This window comes from Hemiscyllium ocellatum, chromosome 14 (genome assembly GCF_020745735.1).
Source record: "Hemiscyllium ocellatum isolate sHemOce1 chromosome 14, sHemOce1.pat.X.cur, whole genome shotgun sequence".
Classification (NCBI taxonomy): Eukaryota; Metazoa; Chordata; class Chondrichthyes; order Orectolobiformes; family Hemiscylliidae; genus Hemiscyllium; species Hemiscyllium ocellatum.
This window is the reverse complement of record NC_083414.1, coordinates 74,849,358-74,868,154: the sequence shown is the minus strand read 5'-3', so window position 1 is coordinate 74,868,154 and position 18,797 is coordinate 74,849,358. Positions and strand designations below refer to the sequence as shown.

Genomic DNA, 18,797 nt, shown 5'->3' with positions numbered 1-18,797 from the left:
TTTGGTCAAATGCTGCTGTGATATCATGGGCAGTCAGTTCTGGAAGTCAGATCTATTGTTCATACTTGTACCAAAACTGTAATGAGGTCAAGGGCTGAGTAGCCTTGATGGAAACCAAACTGAGTGTCAGTGAGCAGATTAGTCCTTTGCAACTGTAGCCTGATAGCACTATCAAGTTCTTTCAGCATTTCACTGAAATTCAACGTTAGTGTGATAGGGTAGTACTTGACTTGATTGAATTTATCCTGCTTTTTTGCGTACAGGACATACCTGCAAGTCTCCACATTGTTGTGTAAATGCTACTTTGGCGTTGGGAGATGACTGGCTTGCTAGTAATTAGAGAATTGGCATAAATGGATCTTGATCTAGTGGGCAGTTGGTAATGAATGTGTAATCGGTGCTGGGATTCAACTTTTCACAATAAATGACTTGGATGAAGGGACCAAATGTACGGCTGGCAACTTTGCTGATGACAAAGATAATATGATATAAATGAAAGGACTCTCATGGAAGAGTCTAGGACCTGAAGAGACAGTCTCAGATAGCCAATATAAGAAGAGGAGGAACTTCTTTCTCAGAGGCTTCAGAGTCTTTAAAACTCCTTGCCACATACATTGTGGGCCGCAGTTCTTGTATTTATTTAAGGCTGAGATAGATTTTTGATTAGTTGGGAAATCAAGGATTAAGGGAAAAGGATAGGAAAGTAGGCGTGAGTAATATCAGATCAACCATGACCTGTTTGAATAGCGCAGCTGGCTTGAGGGGCCCACTCCTATTCTCAGTTATTTTGGTCTTAGGTAGGAAAGTAAGTTGTGAAGGGTTGTGAGAATGATACAAAGCGATTTAGATAGGTCAGGTGAATGGGAAAAGATCTGGCTAATGGAGTATATGTGAAGCAGGAAGAATCAAGAAGAGAATATTATAAATTGTTAGAGATTGCAAACACTCAGATACAGCAGGATCTGGCTGTCTTAGTACAAGAATCACAAAAGATTAGCATGCAGAAAGAATAGGATATCAGCAAAGCTTTTGATAAGGTCCCACATAGGAGGCTGACAGCAAAAGTAAGAACCCATAAGACCTTAAGACATAGGAGTGGAAGTAAGGCCATTCGGCCCATCGAGTCCACTCCGCCATTCAATCATGGCTGATGGGCATTTCAACTCCACTTACCCGCAGTCTCCCCGTAGCCCTTAATTCCTCGTGACATCAAGAATCTATCAATCTCTGCCTTGAAGACATTTAGCGTCCCGGCCTCCACTGCACTCTGCGGCAATGAATTCCACAGGCCCACTACTCGCTGGCTGAAGAAATGTCTCCACATTTCTGTTCGGAATTGACCCCCTCTAATTTTAAGGCTGTGTCCACGGGTCCTAGTCTCCTCGCCGAACAGAGAAAATTTCCTAGCATCCACCCTTTCCAAGCCATGTATTATCTTGTAAGTTTCTATTAAGTCTCCCCTTAATCTTCTAAACTCCAATGAATACAATCTCAGGATCCTCAGCCGTTCCTCGTATGTTAGACCAACCATTCCAGGGATCATCCGTGTGAATCTCCGCTGGACACGTTCCAGTGCCAGTATGTCCTAGGATCCAAGGAAATTTGTCAATTTGGATCCACAATTAGTTGAGTGGCATCAGCCAGAGGGTGATGGTTAAGAGTGGTTTTTTTTCTGACTGGAAGTCTGTGTCCATTAGGGCCTCCACCGTTTGTGGTTTATATAAATGACTTAGACTTGAATGCGGAAGGACTGGTCAGTTAAGTTTGCAGATGGTACAAAAATTGATACAAGGGAATATAAACAAGTTGGTAAAAGGGGCTAATCAGTGACAAATGAAATTTATTCTGGATAAATGAGAGGTCATGTACTTGGTCAGGACAAGGGCAAGGTGGACAGTAGGATCCTAGGAATCACTGAAGATCAAACAGGAATTAGTGTGCACGTGGATAAAGTAGCTAAAATGACATATGGGATTCCTGCCTTTATTAGGCGAAGCATAAAGTTTAAGAGCAGGGAGGTTATGTGGAACTGTATAAAAAAATTAAACTACAGCTATTAGGTGATACAATGTGATAGTACTGGAGAGGGTGCACACAAGACTTACCAGGATGTTGCATGGCTGGAGAATTTAGTTATAAACAGAAATTGGACAAACTGGAGTTGTGTTCTTTGGAGCAGAGGAGATTGAGAGGGAATATGAAGAATATCCAAGAGAGGGCAGCAGAGAGGCACTTCACTGAGGAGCACTCGAGGAGTAGTCAGGCTCAGTCACCATAATTAAACAGTGGAGTAAGGGAGAATCCTCTCGGTAATAATCAGGAGGAAGAGCATCCAATATAGAGTGGAGGAGAGACTTCACTGAGCAGTAGTCTAGAAGTCAGCTCGGCTTTTTGGCTTGGAATATGTGTAGTTCCTGAGGACCAGAGGAAGAGATTCTGCTCGAGAGCTGTGGGTTCGACACTACGGCCGGGGGAGAAACCACGTGGATCGTGTTGTAAGTCGTCGGAGCTGCTGGAGACCATTGCTGGATCGTGATTGGATGTTGGAGGATCGTTTGGTTGTGCTGACCTGCTCTTGGTGGATCTTTATGTTGGCTTCGGCCTAATGCCAATTCAGGTACCAGCCAACCTCAGGGCTATGGCCTCAGCAGCCGCTTGCCGCCCTGGCCTGGGCATTCGCAATACAGTCAGGGTGACTGTGAAGAAGGTGGAGGAGCGCACACCAGTCGATCGGACAGTGTTCATGAAGAAGATTTTGCTGGAGTGCTGCGGGTTTGAAGCAGCGGATGTATACTGCCTGCAGGATTTCCCTGCGGCAGGCTATTTTGAAGTGACCTTCAGGAGCGTGAAGAATTGTGAGCACCTCCTGAAGGTCCAAGGAGAAGGAAGGGGAACCTCTGTTCTCCATCTTGTCGGCGGTCCCGTTGTGTGTGTTTTCTGCGCAGAGTCGTCGGGTTGTAACAATCCAGATGTACAACCCTCACGTCCCAGCAGCAGATGTCCTGACCTTCTTGAGAAGATACGTCCAGGTCGAGGGAGAGAGTACCGATGTGGTCGATCCTTTCGGGATCTGGACCAGCAAACGGCAGGTCAGGATAACCCTGAGGGTCAATGCCAGTGGGAACATCCTCCACCCACCCTCCAGCTTTGCCATCGGAGGAAGCAGAGGTTACCTGACATATGCAGGGCAGCCAAAAAAGTGTGCCGAACCTGCGGGAGGTCAGGCCACATGGCGGCGGATTGCAAGGTGACCGTCTGCCGAAACTGCAAGCAGGAAGGCCACCCGACCAAGGAATGTAAGGAGGCCAAGAACTGTAATCTGTGCGGAGAGGCGGGCCACATGTACAAGACCTGCCCAAGACGAGGAGCCGCCACCTACGCACAGATGGCCGGAGGTGGCAACACGAGCCGTGGACCGACTAAGACCAGCAAAACAGCACGGGAACGGTGTCTGGAGGCACCCAGAAGGAAGGGCAGGCTGTAGCAGAGCAGACGGCAGACAGCAGGGAGATGAAGCAGCCGATCCAAGCTCCTTCAAGACAGACGGAGGAAATGGAAGAGGAGGGATCAAAGGAGGCAGAGGATTGCATTACTGTAAAAAAACAGGAAGAGGAAACCTCTCAAGGGCCCCAAAGCCACCCAGCAAAGGGGGAAGCGACACCTACATGACGAGGATACAGGCAGCTCTTCCGATGGCGAGGACGGGCGCAAGGGTCTTCACCAGAGGAAGAGACAGAGCGCCGTGGGGAGAAAGGAAGGCAGCACCGCCCAAGGAGGAAACGACGATTCCTCTGAGGGGATGGGTAAAGGCTCCCCCTACCCGGTGAGAACCAAGAGGTACCCACCGGCCAACAGCTCCAGATAACTGGGAGCAGTGGTCCTGTATCAGCCCCGCTGTCAGATGGAGAACTGGATGGTGTGGACCCTGGGCCCGACATGAAGACACCAGAGCGGGGAAATGGCTCCAACGTGGAGTCGGACAGCTATCTCAGCCCTGGGAAGGTCCAGCAGTTTGCCGTCACCACGGGGATGCACACAACTACCCCAGAGGGGCAAGACCAGCAGCAAATGGACACTGTTAACCTCGTAAACTGTTAAAATGGGGTTAAAAATTGCCAGCATTAATGTGCGTAGCATCAAATCAGCTACGCAATGTATTTCTACGATAGCCTTCATGGCCAGCGTTAAAGCCGACGTCCTGTTTCTGCAGGAGTGTGGGATACCGCACCTCAACAGCTACAGGAGATGGTCAAGCTTGTGGCCGTCAGTTTGGTCGGGGGGCAACGATAGCCGCGCCTCCGGCCTGGGTATCCTGTTGGGAGGAGGCAACTTCACCATCTCCGAGGTTAAGGAGGTAGTGGGCGGGCGCCCCCTCGTTGCCGACGTTATGTACAAGAATGCTCCCCTGAGACTGACTAATGTGTACGCCCCAGTGGGTAAGAGTGAACGGTTGGCCGTCCTGCAGCAGCTTCCACTGTTGCTGGCTACGACCAGGCCAGTCATTCTGGCCGGTGACTTCAACTGTATCATTGATGCAGATGGACGATCCGGCGGGGGAGAAATTAAACTGGATGCCATGTCCAGAGCCCTGATGGACACGGTAAAAGATACCAAGCTACACGACGTCTTCAGCACTCCTGCAGACGGAGCGCAGCGTAGATATACCTGGTCATGGGCAGACGGGTCTATTTGTGTCCCGAACACTCTCGGTCAGATCCACCGACGTCAAGCCGGTGTTCTTCTCTGACCACTGCCTCCTGCTGGCGGGTAAGGGAACATGGAAACTGAACACAAAGCTGTTGACCCCAGGAAACATTGAGGAGCTCAAGAGGGACTACACAGCTTGGAGAACCGTGAAGCCCCTCTTTGAGTCCCCAGCGGACTGGTGGGAGACAGTAAAAGGGAACATCATGAGGTTCTTCATCCTCAAAGGTGTTCAGGAGGCGAGGGAGAAGCGGGGAAAACTGTCCCAGCTCCAGGAAAGTATGCAGAACCTGCTCCTGCTGCAGACGACGGGAGTCGATGTCACGGAGGATCTCAAGGAGGTGAAGGGCCAGCAAGCCTCGCTCTTTGCCTCGGAGGCTTCCAAGATAATCTTCCGGTCCAGGGCCCGCTCGGTGGAGCAGGACGAAACTTGCTCACATTTCTTCTTCCAGAAGGTGCATAAAGAGAGCTCTGTGCTCAGCAGTCTGAAGGAAGAAGATGGCTCCATAACGTCATCTCAAGCTGACGTCATGAGGATCAGTAAATCCTTCTATGCCAGTCTGTATGAGGCGAAGCCGACCAACAGCGCGGCCTCCCAGTCGTTCCTGTCCTTTATCACAGAGGTCTTAGACGACAGAACACGTGAGAGGCTGGACCAGCCGCTATCTCTGGACGAGCTGATCAAGGCCCTCGAGTCCTTCGAAAAGAATAAAACTCCCGGAAGCGACGGCTTACCGGTCGAGCTCTATTCCGCTCTGTGGGACTTGATTGGTCAGGACCTGCTGGAGGTGTATGTCAGTATGCTTCGGGCGGGTACCATGAGCGAATCCATGAGGAAAGGCATCATCACCCTCATCTACAAGCGGAAGGGGGAGAGGGAGGAACTCAAAAATTGGAGACCAATCTCACTGTTGAATGCGGATTACAAAATTCTGTCAAAGGTAATCGCCAACCGGGTCAGGTCTGCTCTGGGGTCGGTGATTCACCCTGACCAAACCTATGCTGTACCGGGCAGGAAGATCGCTGAGAGTCTCGCACTCCTCAGGGATACGATCACCTACGTGCAGGACAGAGGGTTGGACACCTGCCTGATCAGCCTGGACCAGGAGAAAGCCTTTGACAGGATATCACACAAGTATATGAGAGACGTTCTCTCCAAAATGGGCTTTGGGGAGGGAATCTGCAATTGGATCAGACTGCTCTACACCAACATTGTCAGTGCAGTCTCAATCAATGGGTGGGAATCAGATAGCTTCCCAGTCAGATCTGGGGTCAGGCAGGGCTGCCCTCTCTCTCCTGCCTTGTTTGTGTGCTGCATAGAGCCATTTGCCGAGTCCATCGGGAAGGATGCGAGTCTGAGAGGGGTGACTATTCCTGGCAGTGGGGGCCTGCAGGTTAAGGCCCCCCTGTACATGAATGACGTCGCCGTTTTCTGCTCGGATCCGCTGTCCATGCGCAGACTCATGTGCATATGTGACCAGTTCGAACAGGCCTCAGGGGCCAAGGTAAACCGAGGCAAGGGAGAGGCCATGCTCTTCGGGAACTGGGCCGATCAATCCTCCATCCCCTTCACCGTCAGGACCAACCACCTGAAGGTGCTGGGTATTTGATTCGGGGGGGGGGGGAAGGGGGGCTGGGGCGTGCGCCAAGTCTTGGGAGGAGTGTATCAGCAAAGTGAGGCAGAAACTGGGCAGATGGAAGCTACGGTCGCTCTCCATTGTGGGAAAACACCTGGTCATCAGGTGTGAGGCACTGTCATTGCTATTATACGTGGTACAGGTCTGGCCTATTCCCAGAATCTGTGCCGCTGCAGTCACCCGGTCCATTTTCCACTTTATATGGAGGTCAAAGATGGACCGGATCCGAAGGGACTCGCTGTACAAAGATCTGGGCAACAGGGGAAAAACTACACCCAATGCCACCCTCACCCTGATGGCCACCTTTGTGTGTGGCTGCATCAAGCTGTGCGTGGATCCCCGGTATGCAAACACCAAGAGTCACTACGCACTGAGGTTCTACCTGTCCCCGGTGTTGCAAAGGATGGGCCTGGCCTCACTGCCACAGAACGCTCCGAGTAGTTGGACCATTCTGTATCACCTGTCCTTCCTGGAGAAGTTTATAAAGAAAAACACCTTTGACCACAAGCCCATCAGGAAGTGGTCAGCACATAGTGTCCTTGAGACCCTTCGGGAAAAGGAGAGGGCGGATCCTATCGAGCAGTTCCCTGAGCAGACTGCCAAAGCCATTTGGCAGAATGCCTCATCACCAGAACTTTCCAACAAGCACCAAGACATGGCTTGGCTGGTGGTGAGAAGGGCTCTGCCTGTGAGATCCTTTATGCACGCCCGGACTCTCAGCCGCACTGCACGCTGCCCTCGAAGCAGCTGCGGGGGGGACGAGACTGTCACACACCTCCTTCTGGAACGTGCCTACGCAGAAGAAGTCTGGAGAGGAACGCAGTGGTGTTTGTCGAGGTTCTTCCCGAGCAGCGCCGTGCCGCGGGACTCCGTGCTCTACGGCCTGTTCCCCGGGACGCACACAGAGAAGAACATCAACTGTGCCTGGAGGATCATCAACTCGGTGAAGGACGTTCTCTGGGCGGTCCGAAACTTGTTGTGTCTTCCAGCTGAAGGAATTGACCCCGACTGAGTGTTGCAGACTGGCACATTCCAAGGTCCAGGACTATGTGTTGAGGTACGCGCTGAAGCTTGGGGCAGCTGCCGCCAAGGCGCGGTGGGGAAAGACCACTGTGTAACATCTGCCTGCTTAAAGAAGAACAGGGGGCCCATGCAGTCATTTGGGCTCTGCTGATGCCTCAACTAAATATATGAGCATATGATTGAAAAATGTACAGACCTGATCTCTGTATGTAAATGTTTACATATGTATGGCATGACCAACTGTACAGACCATCAAATTATTTTATGAATAAAGTGTATTTTGGAATATAAAAAAAGTAGTCTAGAAGTCAGCTCAGTCACCAGGACTTAACAGCTGAATGAGGAAGACATCCTCCCCTCTCTCCCAAATCCCCAACCACTACCACTGGTGTTAAGGAACTATAAGCCTCAAAGGTTACATTAGTAAAGGGACAAAGATAGGCAGTGGTGTGCTCCCCATGCCAGACTAGTATCCTTGACGATTATGTCTGCAGGAAGTGTACTTCCTCATATGGGCATTGCTTGGTTGGACACAGAGGGTGCCATAGACACTACTTATAGGGAAGTTGTCACACCACAGGTTCAGTCAGGTCATTGGGTAACTGCCACGAAAGTCAGGTAGTGCAGCAATCTCCTATGGCAATCCCCCTTCTAACAGATATACCGATTTGGATACAGCAGAAATGTGTTTGACCCTGGCACCAGAGAGGCATCACCCCATTCTAGAGTGTTAGGGGGAGAGCCTCTCAGGGGAGTAGAACAGCAGCAGCCAGGCTTGTGACACCACAAATGGCTCTGCTGTAGAGCAGAGTTGGGTGAGATACAAGTGAGCTATAGTAGGAGACTTGCTAGTTAGGACCTCAACATGAAATTCTTAAGGAGGAGGGTGACCAGCCAGAATTCGGGGTGCACATTGGTACCAATGACATAGGTGGAAAGAGGAACAAGGAGCTTGTGCTAGAGGCAAGGTTTCAGGTTCTTAAATCATTAGATCTCTTCTTGGGTGGGAGTGACCTGTACAAGAGGGATGGGTTTCACCTTAACTGGAGGGGAACCTGCGGTATCCTCGCATGGAGGTTTGCTAGCGATACTCGGGAAGGTTTAAACTAAACTAGAGTGGCAGCAGACTGGGAACCAGAGCAGCAGGTCAGCAAGTGGAAGGATTGAGGGGAAGATCAATGTTAAGACCAGAAACTCAGAAAGGATGGATAAGCAGAGACAGTAAATGAATACGATGGTACTAATAGGCTGAAGTTTGTTTATTTCAACATAAGGAGTATTATAGGTTAGGCAGATGAGCTTAGAACCTGGATCAGTATATGTTGTGGCCATTACAAAAACTTGGTTGACGGAAGGAAGGACTAGCTCCTCAACATTTCAGGTTTTCGTTCTTTTTTTACCTTCCTGTATCTCATCCAAAACAAAGAGGTGGAGAAGTTGACATTACTAATTGGGGAGAATGTCACATCTGCAGTCAGAGAGGTCATATTGGAGGACTCATCCGCTGAGAGAATATGAGTAGAGTTCAAAAATAAGACGGGTGCAATTAGCGTCATAGAATCATTGCGACGTACAGCACAGTAACAGACCCTTCGGTCCAACTCGTCCATGCCGACCAGATATCCCAAACCAATCTAGTCCCACCCGCCAGCACCTGGCCCATATCCCTCCAAACCCTTCATATTTCATATACCCATCCACATGCCATTTAAATGTTCCAATTGTACTAGCCTCCACCACTTCCTGTAGCAGCTCATTCCATTCACCTACCATCTTCTGAGTGAAGAAGTTGCCTCTTAGGTCTCTGTTATTTCTTTCCCCTCTCACTCTAAACCTATGCCCTCTAGTTCTGGACTCCCCCACCACAAGGACAAGACTTTGTCTATTTATTCTATCCATGCCCCTCATGGTATTCTAAATCTTTATAAGGTCACCCCTCACCCTCCAACACTCCAGGGAAAACAGCCCTAGCCTATTCAACCTTTCCCTATGGCTCAAATCCTCCAACCCTGGCAACATCCTTGTAAATCTTTTCCGAACCCTTTCAAGTTTCACAACATCTTTCTGTTAGGAAGGAGATCAGAACTGCACATAATATTCCAATTACTCTGATAGTACTATATTATTGGCCCCACATTAACCATCAAGACATTGAGAAGCAAATATATAGTTATATGTTGGAAAGATGCAATCACAACAGGGTTATCATATTAGGTAACATTCCTAATGTTGACTGGTATTCCCTTAGAGCAAGAGGCTTAGATGGGCAAAATTTGTTAAGGGCATCCAAGAGGGTTTCTTGAAACAGTAATCCAACTAGAGGAGGGGCCATACTGGATCTTGCACAGGCTAATAAGCCAGGTCAGTTGACTGGCCTTCCAGTGGGAGAGCATTTTGGAAACAGTGATCACAACTCCCAAGTTTTAAGATAGCCATGAGTAAGGATAAGTCAGAACCTTACGGGAAGGTACTAAATTGGGGGAGGGAAAATTACATCAGTATTAGGAGAAGCTAAGGAGTGATCATTGAGAGGAGCTGTAATTGGGCAAGTCCACACTTGACACATGGGAGTGATGAGAATTCAGGGCCAGCATGTTCCAGTTAGAAGGAAGGTCAAGATTGCAAGGTAAGGGACCCTTGGATGATAATGGGGGTTCATTTAGTCAAAACTGAAAAGGAAGCGTCTTAAAGTTTAGGAAGCTAAATTTGGACAGGGCCCATGAGGGATATAAGGAAAGCAAGAAAAGGACTCAAACAGGAATTAGGAGATCAAGGAGGGACTAGGAAAAGACCTTGGCAAGTAAGGTTAAAGGGAATCCCAAGGCATTCTATACATACATAGATTCTATACATGCATAGATTCAAAATAAGAGGATAACTAGGGAGAAGGATAAAAGGACGGAACTTGTGCTTAGAGGCAGAGGATGTGGGCGAGATCCTAAATTAGTACCATGCGTCGGTATTCACCCAGAAAGATAGAGAGATTAGTAAGATTTGTATGGAGCAGGCCAATATGCTGAAGCATTTTGAGGTCAAGAAAAAAAGCAGTATTGAGTCTCTTGAAGAGCACGAAAGTGGATAAGTCCCAAGGACCCAATTGTATCTACCCCAGGTTATTGAGAGAGACAAGAGAGAAGATTGCTGGGGCCTTGACTAATATCTTTGCATCCCCGCTAGGCACTGGAGAAGTCCTGGCTCCGGCAAATAATTAATGTCGTTCCTGTGCTCAAGAAGGGAAATCGGGATAATCCCGGAAACTATAGGCTGATGAGTCTCACACCTGTGGTTGGGAAAGAATTCTACTGGAGAGAATTTGTAGGGATAGAACTTACGCACATTTGGAAAAGCATGGCCTAATTAGGGACAGTCAGCAAGGCTTTGTGCAAGGCAGGTCATGCCTTACTAACTTAATTGAATTTTTCAAGGAGGTGGCAAAGATGATCAAAGAGTCGGCTATGGGCTAAATGCTGGAAAATGGGAAAGGTGGGGTTTTTTTGACCAGCATAGGTCTGATGGGTTGAAGGACCATTTACTATACTGTAGATCTCTAAGACAGTAATGCTGAGGAGAAAATTAATACAATACTATCAATGCTATGCTTCTGTTAGAGAGAGCTGGGCGACCACATCTGGAATACTCTGTAAATGGAAATGCATTGGAAGCCGTTCAGAGAAGATTTTCCTGGACAAATACAAGAGGGTTATCTTCAAAGGAAAGCTTGGACAGGCTCATATACACTGAGGTTTTGAAGAGTTGGGGTGACCTTATTAAAAACTTTAAGATCCTAAGGGGTCGTTATTGGATGGATATGGAAAAGTGGATGTGGAAAGGATGTTTCCTCTCATGGAAGAATCTGGAATTCCGGGTCAAAGATTAAAATTAAGCGTCGTCCATGTAAAACAAAGATGAGAATAAATTCCATCTCTTAGAGGACCATGGGTCTTTGGAATATTTTCCTTAAAAAGTAGTAAACGCAGTGTCTTTGAATATTTTTAAGGTAAAGGCGATGGAAGATATCTAATGGAGCCATATCATATTAAATAGTGGAGCAGATTCTACCCCTGTTCCTCGCTTGCACGTTCACATGGAAAGAGAATAAAAACAGTCAAATGAATGCTGGGCTAAAAGGGCAGGTTGGAACTGTGCAGCAAGTAATGTATCTTCTGAACCCTCAAGACCAGTCCACTAACGACAAAGCGCAAGCCAAGAGTATAATGGAATATTCTCCACCTATCTGGATGGGTGCAACTCCAATAACAATCAAGAACCTTAACACCATTCGGGACAAAGCACAACATTTATTTTCCATCTCATCTAACACCTTCAACATTCATTTCCTCCAGCACTAAAGTATAGTGACAGTGTAAACCATCTACAAGATACATTGCATCAACTCAGCAAGGCTCCTTGGACAGTTTATGTTAAAATCCCAAACTCCCCCGTAAGAGTACTGCAGGTCTACCTACACCACACCATTTGCAGCAGTTCAAGAAGGCAGCTCACCACCACCTTTCCAAGGCAATAGAAATGGGAAATAAATGCTGGCTCAGACAGCAACATCCATGTCCCAAGAATTAATTTTTAAAAATCTGCTTATGATTTTGAACATATCTGCCCAATCTCCTCTCAGCCACCTCTTGGCTCCAGTGTTGCCAAGTTATCCATATAACTGAACCTCAGAATCAGTCTTCTCGAACTTTTCTGCATCATCTTAAATACCTAAAGCTGGGGAACCAGAACGAGACATAATTCTTCAGTTTAAGCCAGTTCAATGTTTTGTAATGATTCACCATAACTTCCTTGCTTATACACCTTTATTTATAAAATTCAGTAGCCCATGTCACTTGTGAAGCACTTTCTCAACTTTCCTGCCACTGTTAATCATTTATGCACCCAAATTCCCAAGTCTCTCTTCTCTTGCACCTTTTATTCCTATTGCTTTTTTTTCCAATCTTCTAACCAAAATAAATCACTTCATGCTTCTGTGTATTAAATGCAATCTGCCATGTAGCCGTATATCCTACCAGTCTGGACTGCAGCAGTTCAAGAAGGCAGCTCGCCACAACCTTCTCAAGGGCAGTAAGGAATGAGCAATAAATGCTGAACCAGTCAGTGACACCCACAATCCACAGATCAATAAAAACTTTCAAGCTTTGTGTCACCTCAGAGTCATACAGCATAGAATCAAGCCTTTCAGCCTACTAAGTCAATGCCAATCAGCAAACTAAACCAATCCCACTTACCTGCACTTGGTCCATAGCTTACTATGCCTTGGCTAGGACCTTATTCAAATTATTCTCGAATTAGTATTTACCTGATGCTTTGTCTCCACACACAACACAGTTCTCGGCTGGCTGTGAACGCTGTACTTCTGTTTTTATTAACAGATGTTCTACCGCATCTGTCACAATCTGGAAAGAGAAAAGTCAAAATATTAGTCACCAGGACAATTCATCAAAGCCTGATTGCTGCATCATACGCTCATGATATAACTCAAAGTTCAATCTTTTTTATCTATTCATGACACTTGGGACTTACTGGATTGCCCACCATTTAACGTCCATCTCTAAATGCACTGGAGGAGTGGTATACTGCCTCTCCAACTTTTAGTTTTTCAGTTGTAGGGAATGCCCATGATGTAGTTAGGGAGGAAGATCCAGGATTTTGATCCAGTGATAATCAAGGAACAGGGATACATTTTCAAGTCAGAATGGTGTGGGACTTGAAGGGGAAATTGCAGGTACTGATTTTCCCATGTATCTGTCGTCCTTGCCATTCTAGGTGTACTGGTCACAAGCTTGGAAGGCACTTTTGAAGGAGCCTTGGTGATTTGCTGCAGTCCAGTTTGTAGATGGCACACATTGCCTCTGTGTTGGAGGGATAGAAAATTGGCACTCCACCAATTACAATCAAATGTTAAGCTTCTTAAGTCTTATCAGAGCTGCACTCATCCAGGAAAATGGGTAGTACATCATACTTCTGACCTGTGTCTTTTGTACAGACATTGAGAAGACAATACACATGTTACTTCCTAGTCTCTGACCTGCTCTTGTAGCCACAATATTTATACAGCTAATCCAGTTCAGTTTCTGGTCAATGGTAACCCTGACAGTGTGGGATTTGGTGATGGCAATGCCATTGAATATCAAGAGGAGATAGTTGTATTCTGTCTTATTAGAGATGGTGATTGCCTAGGACGTGTGAATTAGTACTTGTCACTTAACCCAAACCTGGAAATTGTTGATATTACTGCATTTAGACACAGATTGCTTCAGTGTTTAATGAATGATGCTGAATATCGTGCAATCATCACTTCTAACCCCTACTTCTGATCTTGTGATGGAAAGAAAGTTGTCCATGCAGTTGCTGAAGATGGATGGGCCGAGGATGCTGTTCTAAGGTTCTCCTGCAGTGGTGTCCTGGAACTGACCTCTGACAACCATAATCACCTTTCCTTTTCATTTGGTACAATCCCATTCAGTGGATTAAAAGTCGCAAACTAGAGAATTGGAAGCAATTTAGAATTCCATAAGATCATAAGACCATAAAACATAGGAGCAGAAGTTGGCCATTCAACCCATCTGCTTCACCATTCAATGACATCATGGCTGATCTGATAATCCTCCACTTTCCCTTACTGATTAAAAATCTATCTATCCCAGCCTTGAAAATACTTAATGACCCAGTCTCAACATCCTATTGCATCAAATCCCTTACGTATGTGTTTTAATAAGATTGCCTCTCATTCTGCTATATGTCAAGGAGTACAGGCCCAATCTACACAACCTCTTCTCATAAGAATGTCCCTCCATACGTAGTATCAACCCAGTGAATCTCTTCTGATTTAACCTCAGTGCCAGTACATGTTTCATTAGGTCAAGCGTTCACATTGTGGTCTAACTAATGGACTATAAGAGTTTCTACATGTATGTAGAAATCAAAAGGTTAGCACAGACTACTGAAAATCTCTTACAGTCTGAAAGAGAAGAATTGTAACAGAGAAGATGATGGCATATCATTCCTTCAAGAGAATCAAAGGCAGAGGTGAGGATAGTGGCCATCACTAAGGAGGAGATGCTGGAGAAGCTGAAAGGTCTGAAGGAGAATAAATCACCTGGACCGAATGGAATACATTTCAGAATTATAAAAGGGAGTAAGCTGAGGAGATTGTGGAGGTGGTGATCTTTCAGGAATCACTGAAGTTGGGAAGGTTCCAAAGAAAATGATAATGAAACACTCCTGTTTCAGAAGGGACGGAGGCAGAAGACAAGCATTTATCAGCTAGTTAGCCTAACCTCGGTCATCAGAAAGATTTTAACATTTATTATTCAGGATGAGATTGCAGAGTACTTGGAAGTGCATGGTAAAGTAAGGCTGACAGATCACAGCATTGTTACAGGGAGGTAATGCCTGACAAATCTGTTAGAATTCTTCAAGGAAGTTTGCAAAGCAGAGCCAGTGAAGTGACCTATCTGGATTTACAGAAAGTCTTTGACAAGGTGCTGCACAGAAGATTGCCAAATAAGACTAGACCCATGGTGTAAGGAGCAAGGTACTGGCATGAATAGAGGACTACTGGAGTTCCATGAAGGTCAATATTGAGATCACAACTATTCGTATTATACATTAACGATATGGACAAAGGAACTGATGACATTGTTACTAAGTTTGCAGTTGACACAAAAATACGTGGAGGGGCAGGCAGTGTTGGGAAGCAGGGAGGCTGCAGAAGCACTTGGGAGATTAGACAAAAAAGCGGTAGATGGAATACAATGTGAGAAAGTGGGAGGTTATGCACTTTGGTTGGAGAAATAGACATGTAGACTATTTTATAAATAGGGAAAGGCTTCAGAAATCTGAAACACAAACAGACTTAGGAATCCTAGTTTAGGATTCCTTTAAGGTGAATATGCAGGTTAAGTTGACAGTTGGGAAGGCAAATGCAATGTTATCATTTATGTTCAAAGAGCTAGAATACAAAAGTAGGCATGTACTGGTATAGGCTATGGTCAGACCATATTTGGAATATTGTGAGCAGTTTTGTGCCCCGTATTTAAGGAAGAATATGGTGGCCTTGGAGGGGATCCAGAGAAGGCTCACAAAAATGATTCTGGGATGAAGGGCATGTCATATGAATGGTGGTTGAAGACTCTGGGTCCATACTCCATGGAAATTAGGGGGATATGGGTGGGGAGTCTCAATGAAACTGACTGACTACTGAGAGTACTGGATAGAGTGGTCTCGGAGATGATGTTTTTAACTAACAGGAGAGACTAGGACCTGAAGGCACAACCTCAGGATGAGGGCTGATCCTTTAGGTCTGAAATGAGGAGGAATTTCTTCAGGCTGAGGGTGGAAATCTGTGGAACTCATTGCCGCACAAGGCTTTAGCGGCCAAGTCACTGAGTATCTTTAAGACAGAGATAGGTAAGTTCTCGAATAGTAAGGAGGTCAAAGTTTGTAGGGAGAAGACAGGAGAATGGGACATGATTGAATGGTGGAGCTTACTTGATGGGCTAAATGGCCTAATTCTGCTCTTAGACCTTATGGTTTAGAACTAAAAATGGTTTACCCTGATATCATAGAGTCATACAAAATAGAAACAAATCCTTCAGCCTGATATAAGAACAACACACATTGAAAATAATAATAGGATTACACAAAGTCAACTGGGGAAAAGGCAATCATCTTTAACAAGCCAACTGGACATTTTTTGAGTATGGAATTAGAAGAGTAGATGAGAAAAAATTGTGAATTTTGTTTATTTGGACCTTCAGAATGTTTGATGAAGTTCCACATAAGAGCTGAGTGTGCAAATCAAGGGATGGGAAATTTACGGCAATAGATTGGCATGGATTGAGAAATGGCTAGCAACCAAGAAACTGACAGTAAGAATAAATAGGGGTCAAAATGTCAAGATTGTCAAAAAGAGTGACAGGAGTGAGATGAGAAGAATTCAGAGAGTTGTTAGAATTTGGAATGCGCTGCCTGGGAGACTGGTGGAAGCTTTTAAGGGACAGCTAGATATATATTTGTGGGCGGCACGGTGGCACAGTGGTTAGCACTGCTGCCTCACAGCGCCTGTAGACCCGGGTTCAATTCCCGACTCAGGCGACTGACTGTGTGGAGTTTGCACGTTCTCCCCGTGTCTGCGTGGGTTTCCTCCGGGTGCTCCGGTTTCCTCCCACAGTCCAAAGATGTGCGGGTCAGGTGAATTGGCCAAGCTAAATTGCCCGTAGTGTTAGGTAAGGGGTAAATGTAGGGGTATGGGTGGGTTGCGCTTCGGCGGGTCGGTGTGGACTTGTTGGGCCGAAGGGCCTGTTTCCACACTGTAAGTCTAATCTAATATTTGGAAGTGATGAATTTAGAGGGTTCTGGAGAATGGAACATGCTGGATATTTTTTCAGGAGCAGGTACAGACACAATGGGCCAAATGACCTCTTTCTAGACTATAAATTCTAATAAAGGCCATTTTCAGAATGTGACAACTTGGGCACTGCTAAGATCAATGCTTGGGCCTATTTACAATATATATTAACAATTTGGATTAGGAAATCAAATGTAATCTTTCCAAGTTTACTGATGACACAAAGCTAGGTGGAATTAAGAGCTGGTGATTTGGAGAAGTTAAATGCGTAGACAAATGGGTGGCAGATGCAATATCATGTGGATAAATGTAAAGTTGTCCATTTCAATAGGGAAAACAGAATGGCTGCACATTGTAATCAACATTTCTTAATCTACTATAATAAAGGGTCCCAAATCCTCTTGTACACCAGTCATCGAAAGCAAACATGAAGCTGTAGAAAACAGGAAAGCAAATGGTATTTGCCTTCATTACAACAGGATTTGAGTTCAGGAGCAAGAAGCCTTAAAGCAGCTGAACAGGCTCTTTGTGAGATCACATGTGGAGTATTCTGTGAAATTTTGGTCTCCTTTCAGAGTAAGGAAAATCTTTCATAGACGGAGTGTAGCCAAGGTTCACCAGACTAATTCCTGGGATGGCAGGATTGTCATATGAGGAGTGTGGATCAACCGTGTGTATATTCCCTGGAGTTTAGACCAATGAGAGGTGATCACATTGAAACATAGAATATTCTGATAGCCCTGCACAGACTGGATTCAGGGGTGATGTTGCTCCTGGCTAAGGGTTCAGATCAAGGGGTTATTGTCTGAGATATGTTTAGTAATTTTAGGCTGAGCTGAGCCGAGCAGAAATTTCTTCACTCGGAGGACAGTGAGCCTGTGCAACTTGCTACCATAGAAGGCCACGGAAGCCAAGTTACTGAATACAGAGGAACCTCGATTATTCAAACGGCGATTATCCGAATTTCGGATTATCCAAACAAGATTGCAAGGTCCTGATGCTTGGTTAAACGGTGTTCCCCGGCATTCGAATATCTGAACAAAACACTCCCCGTCCTTGTTGTTCAGATAATCGAGGTTCCTCTGTATATTTAAGAAAGAGATATTTCTACAGGCTAAACATGTTTTTGGATAAAGTGGGGGGTATGACATTGAAATAGAGGATCAGCCATGATCTTACCGAACGGCACAACGGGCTTAATGGTCTACCTTTGCTCCATTTTACTGTTTCTCGGAGAACTCTGCAGAGTTGACAGACATGGGTTTGCTGAAATTTCTGATGCCTGGATTAATACCAGGTGATCTATCCAGTTTCATTCCTTTCTTTAGACTTTATAGAATGTTTTGTTAGGGCATTTCAGAGAGCAGTTGATGGTCAACTATGTTTCTGGAGTCACATGTAGATCAGACTAGCTTTGAATTCCAGCTTTCTTTTATTAATTGAATTGACAGATCAGCTGCCCATATGCGACTGGACTCAAATCTCAAGTATTCTAAAAAGAGCTTCTGGTTTATTAGACTGGTGTCATTACCAGTACGCCACCATATCCCCTTAATGTGTAATGTGAAGTGATTGTTTGAATTTGTTCAATGTTCAAGAAAAGGTGCCCTACATAGTTCAAGGAAAATATGTCGACAGACAATAGTAGATCTCCCTTATCCATTACGAGTCTATTTCTGCAAAGAATGCAAAAACATGAGGATCTCTGATTTATAACCACAGATGAGACAATATACTATTTATACATTCTATAACCTTTAAAGGTGTTTTGAGGATTTAATTTCACAATACTGTTAATTATTATTGGAAATCTTTACAGACATCTCTTAACTCGAAGCAGTTTAAAAGGTAAAAGATGCTCCAACTAGAACCAGGGGGCTTGAGGGAGTGTAACTGATGGAGAAATTTGTGACTTTGGAAGGACCAAGAAAAGGCACACAGGTTTGGTAGAAATGGGAAGGTCTTCTGCAGTTTGTCAGGGCTAAAAAGTGTGACTGTTTCATTGTAGTAGTTTTGGGACCTCCTGGGGTGCTTTCACTAGTTATCATTGGCAGTAAAACTGCAGA

General features: G+C 45.7%; 1 protein-coding gene across 5 annotated transcripts in view; it reads right to left on the bottom strand.

Annotated features, from left to right (window-relative positions):
- The window catches only part of LOC132822429 (nuclear receptor subfamily 2 group C member 2-like), a 198,593-nt gene that overhangs the window by 130,631 nt on the left and 49,165 nt on the right, over positions 1–18,797 (bottom strand). For all 5 annotated transcript variants that reach the window (XM_060835809.1, XM_060835811.1, XM_060835810.1 and 2 more), the window contains one exon: positions 12,679–12,775. In XM_060835809.1, the coding sequence (XP_060691792.1) occupies positions 12,679–12,775 (97 nt within the window). The remainder of the gene's footprint in view (positions 1–12,678; positions 12,776–18,797) is intronic.